Source organism: Syngnathoides biaculeatus, chromosome 5 (genome assembly GCF_019802595.1).
Source record: "Syngnathoides biaculeatus isolate LvHL_M chromosome 5, ASM1980259v1, whole genome shotgun sequence".
NCBI lineage: Eukaryota > Metazoa > Chordata > Actinopteri > Syngnathiformes > Syngnathidae > Syngnathoides > Syngnathoides biaculeatus.
The window spans coordinates 31,380,291-31,394,414 of NC_084644.1; the positions used below are offsets into that span (position 1 = coordinate 31,380,291).

General features: G+C 43.5%; 1 protein-coding gene across 3 annotated transcripts in view; it reads right to left on the reverse strand.

Annotated features, from left to right (window-relative positions):
- si:ch73-22o12.1 (nectin-2) overlaps nucleotides 1–14,124 on the reverse strand; it is a 156,930-nt gene that overhangs the window by 50,934 nt on the left and 91,872 nt on the right. The window contains exons 7-8 of one of the 3 annotated variants that reach the window (XM_061819767.1): nucleotides 9,647–9,850; nucleotides 9,347–9,575 (exon numbers count right to left, since the gene is read on the reverse strand). The exons of 1 other annotated variant lie outside the window; for it this stretch is intronic. In XM_061819767.1, coding sequence (XP_061675751.1) covers nucleotides 9,481–9,575; nucleotides 9,647–9,850 — 299 coding nt within the window. In that variant the 3' untranslated portion in view covers nucleotides 9,347–9,480. Of the gene's footprint in view, nucleotides 1–1,428; nucleotides 9,851–14,124 lie in introns of those variants that run through there. One more of the 3 variants, XM_061819764.1, reaches the window with a different exon arrangement.

Sequence of the window (14,124 nt, forward strand, 5' to 3'; positions counted from 1 at the left end):
CCACAGCGCCACAATTGACAAGACCAATCGCGCCGCCGCGTACTTGACGGACGACATTCAGTCATCGCTCTTCACGTAGGACCCGAAGCGGCACCTTGACTTTACGGCCAAACTGGGGTGACGTCGACGAATGAGAGAAAGGTGCCGATCATTTTAAAATTATCAAATGGGTGACGCGTCTTCAGATTGATGAAATTACACGCACAAGCAAGACGACCATTATTAACACGAGTTCTAAGGCGGCTACGTCTAATTTTCTTTTTCAAGAGAATGACACTCATAAATGAATTCACACGTGCAGGGAGACCAGCAGCACATATTTGCGGGAAGCTACCAAGTGGATGGCGAGCGACCGAATGCTCAAGACTCTCTATTTAACGCGGCCGTTTATTTTAAAAGTGGATCAAATGTTTACAAACACAGGAACGAGAGACACTTTGATTTGAGGGAGGTGCTTACTTTTTAATTGAGTGGATGAAGTAAAAACACAAAACACAAGGGAACAAAGGTCTATTTCTTGGAGTTCATTTTTCAAAGTAGATGATGCAGCCAATAATTAACATACGTGAGGTGTTCACTTTCCATTAAGTGAATCACATCACTGCCATTTGTTAAAAGTATCTGCGCATAATGTCTATTTGAGGGAGGCATTTTTTTTTTTAAAAGTGGATGACACACAAATGATTGATTAACACACCCAATAAAAGGGAGGTGCTTATTCTTTCAAGTGGATGAGACAAATGCAAAAGATGTCTATTTCGGAGGTGGCGTTTACTTTTCATCTCATACTCAGACGCACACACGAGGGAATCATCTATTTGAGGGAGGCGTTTAGTTTGCATCAAACGAGTGACGTGCTCGCCAATTAGGCAAGGCAAACACCGAGAGGTGTTTATTTTGAGTTTATTTTGCATTTATTTTGAGTACGTGGATGAGACAACCAATGATTAACACGTACAAGAAATGTCTATTTAAGGGAACTCCGAACTTTTTTTTTTTTAAGTGGATAATCTGCCCGATGAGCAGTGAAGACGCATGGAAAACGTCTATTTGAGGGGAGGCGTTCATTTTTTTAATTGGATGACACACCCAATGATTAATTCAGCTGTCAATTACTTATCAATTGGATGACGGGCCCGCTGATTGGCAAAGACACGCAAAGGGGATGAGTCGAGATGAGAGGCCAGTCTTTCTTTCAAGTGCATGACGCACCTGCTAATTGACGTCAATTTCAAGGAGCCGTTTAGCTTTTATCAAGTAGATGACGTGTATGCAGGAGGGGGGCATGTATTTGAGGTGTATTTGTGTGTGATGTGGTAGAGATCTACTGGAGGGAGGGATGAGTGCCGAGAGGCCGCACTTCATACCTCAAAGAATCAATAAGTGGAACGTCTTTTTATTGGTCCAAAAAGACAAAAAGCTCCGAAATGCTTCAAAAAGGAAAAAAAAATTCAAATCTTTAATGACAACCAAGTACGAAAAGAAGACATGACAAAAGCAGCCGGAACCAGTCTAATTCAACTCCCCCCTCCCGCTAGGGTCCCATTCTTTTGCTGCTTGAAAATCAATTATTTAAAAGAAAAAAAAGCAAGAACAATAGGAAGAAAAACAACTTCCACAGAGCAATCGATAAAAAGCACATTTTGGAGTAAGAGTGTTGTTCTGCTGCGCGTGTACATTTTAAATTGTATAGACGACAAAGCACACTTGCCACCGCTTTTGGCAACAATCACAACGCGGCAGTAGAGAATAAAGCACTCGCAAATGAAAACTTTTGAATTATACAGCACTGCAAAAAGAACAAAACGAAAAAAATAAATCCTTCATGCTTTCGCGTCAGTGAGCGTTACAAAACGTGACACCATAAGTTAGTACTTCATATTTTTTCTCCCCCCCCCATCTGCTACCTTTTTATATATTTATACTATTTACAAAGGAAAAATTACAGGTGAGATGGAGGATGTTAAGGCTTTGCCTAGGCAGACGTTTGTGGACAACAAACAATTTAATGACTCCGTGAACACCTATAATAAGATGCTAAAAAAGAAAAAATACAAACGGTAAAATTGAGTTTTACTTCAAAATGATTCAATTGAAAATGAAAGCACCGTTAGAAATGCCTTCCACTGACAAGCAGTAAAACTGACTGAAAGGTAGAACGATGCTAGCAGGTAGCGGACCCAATTGCTAACCGGGCTGAGTTAGTATTTAAGAGGGGTATGACAAAACATTGATCTAGATCAGTATCTACAAAATACCAATGATTTCAGGAATTGCAGCAGAGTTAGCTAGAGCTGATCTGGTTGTGAGGCTTAGCCTAGCTAGCAAGCTAGTTCACAAGCGCCTCTTCAGTCTTTTAGTGTTATCCTGCTCCTCCTCTTGTCTGCTTTAGTTTGGACAGAACCGCTATTGTCAGAATCCTCAGATGAAACAACTGGACTGGATTTGGACTGCTCATTGCATAGACCTGTGGATACATCGAGCGTCGTGTATTTCAAGGCCGGTTTAGGCATTACTACATGCCATTATTTGGAGTTCCGCTCTAATGTGGACACTTCTAAAGACATTGTGTAATACATGTCCAGGTAGTTGAGGCTGGAGGTTACTCCGTGCAAAACAAATATTTTTACAAAAGAAGGGCGCACTCAGAGATTATCCGATGGTGTGGGGTGTGTTATGTTTTTTCCTTCGCAAACAGCCGAGTGAGACTATTGGAAAGACAATTGCAACGATAACCAATTTTTTTTCCCCAAGATTCCCATCAAAGACAGTAAAGCCCCGTTTCTCAGTCTCTGAAAGATTCATCTCAGAGATTTTCCTGTGGGACGGAGTGTTGAGTGATCTTTTACCTCTGAGTGAAAAAAACAAAAACAACAATGGCTTCAATCTAGGAAAAAAATGCAAACGCATGACAACAATCATGCTGAATTTGAAAATATTTTACCCTCCTTTCCAATCCAAGTCAGCAAAGGCCTAATTATCAGATGTGTCTGAAAGATTATCCTGTGGTGTGGAGTGTGGTCAGTCTGACCTTGCCTCCCAGAGCTGCTCAGAAAATGGTTGATCCCGACAACGCTAACTTCCATGGATTTTTTTTTTTTCCCCAGCCTTCCGATTTCAGTCAGCATATGCAGGATAACTGGACAGCCTCAAAAGATTATCCTGAGCAATTATGCCACGGCATGGGATCTGTTAAGACAGCCGACCAAGTTAAACCTGTTCAATATTTACAACTGCAAATCCACGCGTATGCGTGGTCAGAATCAAGTTGGGTCGAACCACAGTCAGCTATTGTGAAATGCGAATATTGCTGCTTCTCTTCTTGTTGTCTTTCGTCTATTATTTTTTCTCTCATGTCAGTCTTGGTACTACAACACGACGTTGTTAAGTGTACCGTGTTGGTCGTTTGGAATACACCCACCCTCCCCCTTTATGAGTGGGTCCCTCACATTCAAAAAATCTGGAAAGCTGACAGATTGGTCTGTGCGGATTCCGCTTATGAGTAGAAAGTAGCCATTTGATTGGATGCCAAAAGCTGTAATTTTAAAATGTAAATGTAAAGATGAACATTCACCCAAAAAAGAACCAGGGTGAAAAGGTGTGGGAAGATGTTTGCATTAATTTGGCCAACGGCCGCATTGATATTCAGACTCTTTCCAAACCAGAGTGTAGATGCGGAATACGCATTTTGACAGAAGCATTGACTAAAGGAGGAGGAAGGAGAAGTGTTTTTTTTTTGTATGTTTATGTCTGTGTGTGGGTTGGTGTCAGGCGATGGCAGGTATGAGGCGGCTCGAGTGCAGTTCGGCTGTGGGAATTGAGCATAATGAGAGCGGCTGTGGGGTGTTCTCGAGTGGGCGAACGCTTCTCGGAGTTGATGCTGCGCCAGGAGAGCAACAAGCGAGCTTTGCCGGTTTTTTTTTTTCTTCTTTTTGCAAAACTGTAAAGGTTGGCCAATGGAAACGCTTCTACTTGATCGGAAAAGTTTTTTTGACAGCTTGAAAAATGGTGAATATTGTGGGATTTTTTTGTGAGGTCCACTACGTCTACCTCCGTTAATTGTGCAAAACAATGTGCTTATTCTGTATAATTGCCAAAAATGGGGGAAAAAAAAAAACTATAGGCACACAAATTAGGTAAAAAAACAAACAAAAAAAAAAGCATCGTGCTATTAATGTTGGTAAAATGTTTACATTCACAATGACATTTCCTTTACATCGCACCACATATGGGCTCCACTGGGCTGATTACATTTTCATAAATATCCACAGTTTGTTTTTTTTCCACCCACAGTAAAAATAAAAATGCTTACATTTATAATAACCACAGACACCTTGACACCCTCCCCAACTCCCAAAAAGTACATGATTTAAGCGTTTGTCTCTCCCCCCGTTGCTGCCATTTATATACCCCAACACCAAAAATGACAAACAATTCTCTTGGAAGCAAAGACACACACACACATACACACACACACACACGTGCAAAATTTTTTTTTTTTCTCGTTTTTTTGTTTTACTTTTTGGTAGTTGTGGTTCATCTTGAGTGTTAAGGAGAGAATTGGTTGCATTACATCAGTCGGTCGGGACTGTGTTTGTCTTACGAAGCCAGTCTGTTGCTTCCTGTGAAATTTACTGAATGTTCACACTGCGTGCAATTCAGGCTGGCAGAGGATCTCGCGATTGGTCGCCGATGGAAATTGCGTCACTGCTCCATATCTGTCACAGCCAGATGGTGATAGCTTTCGTCCTTGTTCCCATCTCACTGCGAGATTTACTGTACAAGTGTTTTTGTGCTACGATACAGAAAGTCCTCAGTTTACGAGGTTCCCGACAGGCGAGATTTCGACGCGCGGCGCATAATGAATTGGTTTGTGCAGCAATGCGAGAATGCATGCTCACAAAGTACAAGAAGGCACGCTTACTTATCGTCATCATACTTTGTGTTTTTCATAGGATTGTATAGTACAATCTTCATGGGCTAGTGTTTTTAAATACAATTATTTAGTGTAATTATGACTTTACTACAATGTCTAGAGTTAGTGCAGATTCAACTTATGTACAAATTCAGGTTACATGGCCACTGTAGGAACTGAACTCAATACTTACGATGCCAGGACTGGCAGAAATTTCCTTGCTAGAATGGGTGTGGGGCACATGAGGACTTGCACACAAACCAAAAGATTTCAAGTTATGCATTTTGAAATTGGGCGGCTCTATTAAAAGTCAATTTTGTCGGGTGTTTTACAGATTTGGAGTTGTATGGGTTGAACTTAGCGTGTGTCATCCTCGTTAGGAAGCCATTTTGGTTAGCTTCTTTGCTAGCCCAGGTAACAGAGGAAAATGGCCAGGGCTTAGCATCGCTGGTATATCTTCTTCCCCGCTACCCATCCTCTCTCTCTGCTTCAAGGTTAGTGGTCTGCAAGTTAAACCGAGGTCTGAGAACGCAAGCTCTCAAGGTCATTTAAGGTTAAAAGCATGAGTGCAGTCTTAGCCAGCACTTTAGCCAGCGTTTGACCTGGTGAACGGTGATGGCTGCGCAGGGCTTCGCGTAGACATCCATTTGCTAGTGGTGTTAAAAAAAAAAAAAAAATGATCAGAAGGTCAGGATCAGCTACTCCGCTGACTAAACGGCAACTACGGATGAAGCAGGGGTGCGCTCAAGTGGGCCTCCGGTGGCTCGTTAGCGAGATGAATTAACAGTCAGGAGACAATCAGGCCTGGAGCGGCATCATAAAAGGCCATTTCGCCGCGTGTTGCCTGTTAGTCAATATAAGTCCGCTGGCTGAGGCAAAAACTTTTATGGCCCCTAATCAACTTCCCATACTAAAAGGCATCCGCTAATGGAGAAAAATATTGCATGATCTCAGAGGAAAATCTATAGACGCTAATGTGCTGATGCATCAGTCCATCTGTCAAGCGGCGGAGAGTGGCCGGTCACCGCAGACGCCCCGGGTGAATTCGTCAGTGCTTGCTGCCGTGTTAGGCTGAAATAGTTAAAGTAGGATGTTTGGCACATCAGGAGCAGTGTATCCAAAAAAAAAAAAAAAAAAAAAAAAAGTGGCCCCGACCTCAACCATGCTCAGATTTAAATCATATAGTGGTCATAAATACAAAAGAGAAGGCGTGTGTGAAAGAATGATTGTGTTAGCGGAAGCGGAGGCTACGTCAGTGGCAACAATCTGTTGGTCGCAGCTAAGCGACTTCACGCTTCATTAGCAATTAACCTCCCGTCAGGAGCGCTTGTGACGAGATGCTCCCCCTCTCCGGTCTCGCAGGCTGCCTCCGTCCGTCCCCATGACCCTGTCAGCTTGGCTATGCCTCACTTCCATGACTCTGTTTACAGTCTACCTTTTAGCTAGCGGGGAACGGCATGACCGTTTTGCATGTCAACATTATATGTCAGCGCTACAAACCCAAAAAGTGCTTCGGTTTGTGCAGCACAAATCCCCACGGCTGCGAGGCTCAGTTGTATCCCCCAAAAGACTGCAAGACATTTATGTGACTGGAGAGGAGTTAAATGCATGATGTGACCAACACGTCATGTGGTTGTATTGGGATTTGGAATGAAAGCTCTGCTCTTACACACTCTACCGTGGTCTTGTTTGGCTGACTTTCAAGCTTTGACAATGACAAAAAGGCCTTGGCGGGACAACCCCCCCCCCAAAAAAAAAATCTAACTAAAATCATAAAAATCTGCAAATAGATCAAACATTTTTTGTATATTTCACTTCGCAAGGTTAAAAACAAAAATAGTGCGTTCTACTTGAGCGGTGGCCGAACGAAATTCATCTGTCATGTGACTTGAAGATGGCAGCACACAGCGAAGTTCAAGAAGTAAATATTCAAGGATTAAATTGCCACGTGTCCAGATGTTGCCGCTATAGAGCGAATGAATCAAATTGACAATGCAGACAAAATGATGTTATTCCTCAAAATAACTGATGAGGCATTGATGTGTCTGTTGCGTTTCCATTACAATTGGCATCAATCAAAGCGAGGGAGATTATTGGGGAGAGATCGTCCCCCCCCCAAACAAAATTGCCCTTAGGTGAACCCTGCCGCCTGCACAATGACAGATGGGATTGGGTCCAGGACTCCCTCAACCTTTGTGAGGATAAGCAACTTAGATAATGGATGGATATACAAACACACACACACAACACACACACACACACACACACACACACACACACACACACACACTGCTGCTGCTGCCACCTTCGAGAAAACCACGCTATATATGATATCAATAATTTACACAGGCTGGCCATATGCTGTATGATGTCAAGTGTTACAACGTGACAAAGTGTTGCAAATTAGATTCATCTTGGTGGCAGCATCTTACTTCTAAGATGAATAAAGTTATCATAAGCACGAAGTTGTCATCTGCACATTATTGAACATAACCTGGCAACGGAGCTTCACTTTGCCTCGGTGGTCTTGAATCTCTGATGCTACGTACCCACTGGATGCGAAAGATCTCGTCGCTACGTGTCCTTCGCTTGAGTTTACTCGCGTGACAAATTGAAAGTGGATGTCCAAGTCACCGGCGCTGTAAGCTCGGCAAGGGGCAAGGCTTTCCCTTGGCGAGGCGCTGACAACATTACTTCCTGGACAAGCTCAGTGTTCGCAGCTTTGAGCGTTCTGGGGCAGGAAGCGAATTTGCGAACTGGATTGACTTTGTATGTAATCACACCACATAAAACGTCCAAAACGCATCCAGTGGGTACGTTAGCATAAGGCTGGCGGCACTACCGTCGTCTACTGACTTGAGGTTATCCCCGATTGGTCCTGCTTTATCCAGTTAACCGTTTTCCAGTTTCAGCTTTTCCTTGCGCCGTTCTTGCTTCTGTGATGTGCCCTTGGGTCCGAAACCAAAAAGTTTTTGGTCCATATAAGGGGGCCGGAAATTGCCCGGTGATCCGATATTCGTACTGTTGTTGCCTGTCAAGTGTCTATTAAATAAGCAAGTGGTGGCCCAGCTCAGCTGCATACTGGCTCCTGGCCGAACTGTTATTTATTGACAGTCTAGTTAATTTCAGTGTCTGAAAGGTACAGGTGCAATCCATGTCTACACACGTTTTATGAAAGTTTTCAAGTAGAAAATCATTTGTTCGCATTATTGTTGAAATCTGCACTTTAATTTGTGACTTACTACCAATTTATAAAGCAGACTTCTTTCAACATTATTTGCTTGGGAGAACTTTGTGAAGTCGTCAAGGTTAACGCTTACAAGACTGTCAGGCGTAGTACTACATTTACAAAGGTGACTGAATAAATTTACCATAGCAAAATCATTCATAATAATTCATATTCTATTATTGATCTTGCCTAACACTGTAGTAAAGTCGTAATTATAATATCTGTTAAAAAAAAAACAAAAATAGTTTAGGCCCTGCGTTCGGCTGGCAACTCGTCAATGGTGTACCCTGGGACAGGCTCTTGCTCACTTGTGACCCGAATTAGGACAAGCGCTACAGAAAATGGATGGATGGACAGGTCTAGGGAATAAATATCGTACAAACCATTGAAAGATTACAGCTTTTACGTAAAGTAAATGACACTAATTTGTTACGAGCCATTCATAAAGCCGAAACCATAAACCGAGCACCCACTTTAGTAGATTTCTTGGAAAAAGTAACTTTACTATTAAAAAATAAATTCGACTCAAAGGGGCAATAGTGGTAGTTATTCTTTTGGAGCTCATTAAAAAAAAATCCACTTTGGCTACAGGCCTACTTTCGATTCAAATCAATCAACCTGACAATTTCAAACAAGGTGGTTGCGATTTATGAGTTTGACGGGAAAGTCAGGAAAAGGGTGGGGAAAAAAAACGGACAATCTACGTTGGCAAACAAATCCTCTCGCACTTACGCACCCCATCACAAGCGAGTAACCCACCCCGTGCTCGTCATAGGACAATGCACTACTAAAAGCACAAAAGGGTTTTCCGCAGGAGATTTGAGAACGGCGGGCAAAATATGTGACAACTGTGATGCGTTATGGAGCACTTAAGAGGAAATGCTCTGTCATTGCAATGCTATTTGGCCTCAACATGATTCCATAACTACCATTTTGTCAAGAGTCCTTGATAGACCGCGAAACAAACAAACACTCCTCTCTCCTACAATGTCTTCCTCCAGTCAGTAACGGGGCTATACTGTTTAATATCGGCGTATATGGAATAAAATAAAATTAAATAAATGTGGTTTCATTTTCTCATCTCCATCTGACGGAGGCACAAAAATCTTCGGGTTTGCTCCTTCCTTCTTGTTTCTCACTTTAGACGTAAACAGCAGTCCGAGAGATGACGGAGCCATCGCGCTGGGATTCCATGTCGTCGTCCAGGTAGTCTTCGATCATATCGTCCTGCTCGTTGGGCTGGCGCAGCTGCAGGATGGGAGCGCCACCAGAGAAGTGGTCGTACCGTTCTTCCTCCTCCAGTTCGTCGAACTTCCTCCTCTCGGCGTCATCCAGCTCACTGCTGAGCAGGATGTCCTGGGCAGTGGGCGTGCTGGCAACCACCTCGGGCCGCCCCCCAATGGTGAGGGGCCCGTGGTTGTTTTTCTCCCCCTGTTGGGACGAGCCATCATCATACACGTAGATTGGGCCGTTGTTGTTGCCCACGCCGCTACCAACGCCACCTGTGCCGTTCTTGCTGGCTTTCTTTCCTCCGCCGAATATGCGGGCCTTCATGTCGCCGCCATCATTGGCGCGGTAGCCCTGCTGCCGACGGCGGCTACGAGTGACCAGCACGGCGACCAGAGCGGCGACCAAAAGCAGGGCCAGCAGGGAGCCGATCACAGCCCCCGCCACCACGCCGGCATTGGACGGGTTCACTGAAGGCTCTGTAACAGGGAGAGGAGGAAGAGAAATGGGGAAGGAGAAGAAGTGTGTGAATTGTGGCAAGAGAAGAAAGTTACCAGACACCAAAAGAGAAAGCAGGAAAGAAAGAGGACCAGTGAAGAAGGTGAAGAAGATGAAGAAGGGGTTGGGCCATGTCAATCTACTGCTGGTGTAAAATCCCTGTGTCAAGAGTAGTGCAGATGTGATTGGATGTCCTTAAAAACATACAAAATACCTACAGAAAACCAGAATTGCCACTTTTTTGCCACAATTATTGTTTATTCCTTCATTTTCCCCCCAAATCAAAGCCCAAAAAACTGTTGACTCTACCACATTTCCTCGAGGCGCCCACCAGGCTGGGGGGGGGGGGTGTTGTCATACACAACATTGTGAAGTTATCATTAACTGGTCGATACAAAGGCTGTGGCCACTATGGAAGACATGTAACCACATGTTTATGTAAACTGGTGGATGCTGCAGTTTTGGTTAGCAACTGAATACAAATGGGGTCAGTCGTCAATTCTTAATTTCAAATCATCAACCTAGCAGAGACAGAAGGCTAGTTAATCATTCAATCAGCAGCCTAGCTCTGATCAGTTAGCTTGGGCGTTGATGTTTATTTTGGAATAAAATTCAAATTAAAAAAATGACGACTTTTGCACAGTACTCCAAGAACAAGCCAAAAGAGAGTTACTGTATATCAATATCAGCATGGGCTCAAAAAGGTCGGTGCTCGACTCTGATGGAGGAAAAGATTGAGTATTTTGTGTGTCTTCAAGTGAGCCCACACAGGTGAAATAGCACATATCCAAGTTGCGCCCCCCGATACAGTGACATTTCCCTTGCGTCCCTCACAATTGCTCACATCCCCAATTCCTACCACCGTCCCACAAAAAGGTCTCAGACTCTTTGCCCTTCAAGCTCTAAGCTTCCTTCCAAGGCTGCTGCAGCTCGCCACAAATCACAAAGCTTAAGCCGTTGCGGCGGAGGCGAGTGAATGGAGGGGGTGGAGGGGGGGGTGCTTGTCGCAAGCCACGCACAGCCTTCGTAGAAGGAGCGGGGAATTTTGTGTGCGTGTGTGTGGAGGAATAGGTGGAGGCCATGCGGGGGTTGATAATGATGAATGGAGCAGTGGAGGGTGGGAATTGGATGAAGAGGAGGAGGAGGTGAAGGAAGAGTGAGTGACAAAAGTGATGCAGCGGAATGACAGCCCCTCCTGAAAGGTTTGAAGGGAAAGCACGACAGATCGCCTCCCCACCATCACCATCCCATCTCATTTCTCTCTCCCCTCCCAACGTGAACACCCATTTGATTGGTACAATCACAAAAGAGAAACCTCTTAAATTCTATTTGGAGTTGTTTGGAGTCCCAATAGGCGACAGCAAAGACATTCACGCTGCCGTATTGCTTCCAGCGTGTGGACACTGCAGAGACACAGGCGCGTCTAAATCAGGTCTCCCGTATGACTCGTCAGTCATATACTGTGCTCGTTCGCTCTCGCTCAACTGATTATTTTCTTCTCCCAAGTGTGGCACAATATTTTTGAAAAAGAGTTTGACAGCCAAAAGACTAAACATTGTACCAAAACACTGGAAGCAAGATTCAACCTCAGTGTGAACTTGAGTTGTTTATATATACAAAACTAAAGCCATTATATGTTGATATTTACTCAAATAGTGGCCTTCTATCTAATAGAGAGCGAGCCCTAGGTCATTTCATTTCCGTTCCATGTGATATGACCAGATAGTATTAAAGACTAGTGATGTTCAGAAAACAGAACCCCCCCCCCAACCCCTTCGCAGATACCAGTAAGAGTATTTACACTAGAGAACAAACTGATAAGAAGTACTGATGCCATGAACAGTTTTGATACATAAAATTTCAGTTGAAACAAGTAATTGTCACCAAAGGCCTTTCTTTCTTATGCATACAATAAGTGTGTTACTCAGTACTGAGATTGTGTGTGTACTGTGTTAACCTGCTGGGAAACTACTGGTGAGGCGGACTTAGGACAATCTTGTGACATCTACATTACTTACGTGACGATTCCTTTTTTTCGACTTTCACAATTTGATTCCAATGCACAGCGAAGAGCGTTGATCATCTCAGTTCGTACCAATTCAAATATTCACATACATCCTATTGCACGTTTTTGCTTCCCAAAGCAGGAGCACTGAGTATGAACACAGTCTCTAAGATGATGTACCAGCAAAGTATAAGTTTTATTGAAGGCATTAGTCAGAACCAAATACTGGAGGATAAGGGCCTTTGCTATTCTATATACAGTAAGGAGACACTTTAAGAGGAGCATCAAAGTGGAGACTGTTGCGTTTTATGATGCAACAATGATATCTCAGCATCCTTGTTGAACTCCACTGACCAAATAAAGTTTCCTGTACCCAGTAGCACTTTTGTCATTAGAAAAGTCAACAGTGGCGCTGTGGTGTAATCTTCAGCTCCCCGTAACCATGTTGGACGATTTAGGTCAGGAGATGCGAGCGAGCATCCGGTGCTCTGTGTTTAGCAGTATCTGGCAAAACAGACTCGTTTCAATCGGTACTATAAACGAGATTTACTACAGAGTGCTAGAACGCTAGTAAAGCCAGCGAAATGAAAGCACAACACAGAAGCTAGAAGGGAGATTGTTTGGCACAGGCGCATGCTTTTGTGTGCCAAGGGTTCAGGACTGTGCTTTTTAGTAAGCCAGCCAGATGCCCAGCGTGCAACCCTCCGACCATTGTCCACTTGTGGTTATCATTGGGGGCCAACGCTGACCCTGGCCTGTCTGAAATTCCTCTACTGTGAAGCAGCGGATTAAACATGTCCTACAAACAAAATGGGTTACTGCATAGTCAAATAAAAAAAATTTAATGTTTGAAGAAAGAACCAAATTAATCATAAGAGATGCATTTTTAATCAGTTCCCCACTGACTGTAAATAGGTCAAATTTATGGCAACATTACCAACAAGGTTACGACAGGATTACATACGTAGCAAGTTCATAACTACAACTGGCTGAACGGTAGGTTAACAGTAGGCCAAAAGGAGTTAGCAAAAATTGTCATCTTCATAAGAGTGAATGATAAATATTTACATGTGTATTATTCACATTTTGTTACTTATGGATATTCAACAACCCTATGAATATTTCTACAAAACTCATCCAGTACTGCTTATGATACACAAGGCTATTTGTAGCTTTTTTAAGATCGCTATATTAAATATAAAAATTTTAAAACTGCTTTCATTCATGCTTGTTAACGGAGATTAAAGGGCCACTGTCATGAAATGCATGATTTTTAGTATGTTATGAATGAAAAAACAGCAGCCAGTATGGTTCCATGCCTTTTTTCCCCCCCACCACAAAACATGATTTTGACGTATATGGCTTTTTGAAACTCCCGCCATGAAAATCCTCTCGAGGGATTTGTTTAGAGTGACGTACGGGGCAGGTGCGCCCTCCAGCGGACTGGTTTGTTTTCATTAGTTTTACCTGCAGGAAGGTAGCTTGTTGTTCCTTTGTGTTAGCTAAAATGCCGGCTCGTTGCATTGCTGGATATTGGCCGAACACTCGGGAGGATGGATTTACCCTTCATAAATTTCCAAGAGACCCGGTTCGTCGTGAAAAATGGATTGCATGGGTGCCAAGAACAAGAGCTTTGTGGGTTCCAAATGACAGGTAGCTGTGTATACAGCTACTAAAAAAAAAAACAATAGTTGGGGGGAGGGCATAATCCGTAAATCAGGGGTGCTAAATGTGTTGATGTGCGGAAGCTAGCCGCTGGCTTGTCGGCCGGGGTGGCTCGTTGCGGCACCGGGCCGTGGTGGCTCATCTCCACCACAGAAGTGGATTGGACAGGGAGGCGGTTTTGCCGTGATCTGCATATCATTTAAATATGGCTGTAAACAATAGGGTAACTTCACTCGGTTGTGAGATGTTCGCTTCTTCAAAAAGAGCTTCCGTATCAGAAGGGGCGTGTTCGTATCCCGCAGTAGGGGCCACACCGTATTTTCAATGGCGAATGTCTGGGGTGACGTCACGGGCAGGAGATACAGCCAATATGGCCACCACTTGGATGTCAAGTGACACATTTTGCGCGTGGATGACGTGCTCTCTACTCATATTTATTTTTTCATATAGACGAAGTGAATAATGTTATATGTATTTTTCATTTCAATATCTATTTTAGAATGTTTATAGGGATGACCTTTAATAATACTCTCACACTGTATCATCACCTGCGTGGCTAGGAGGTTAGATGTGTTCTGCTAATGC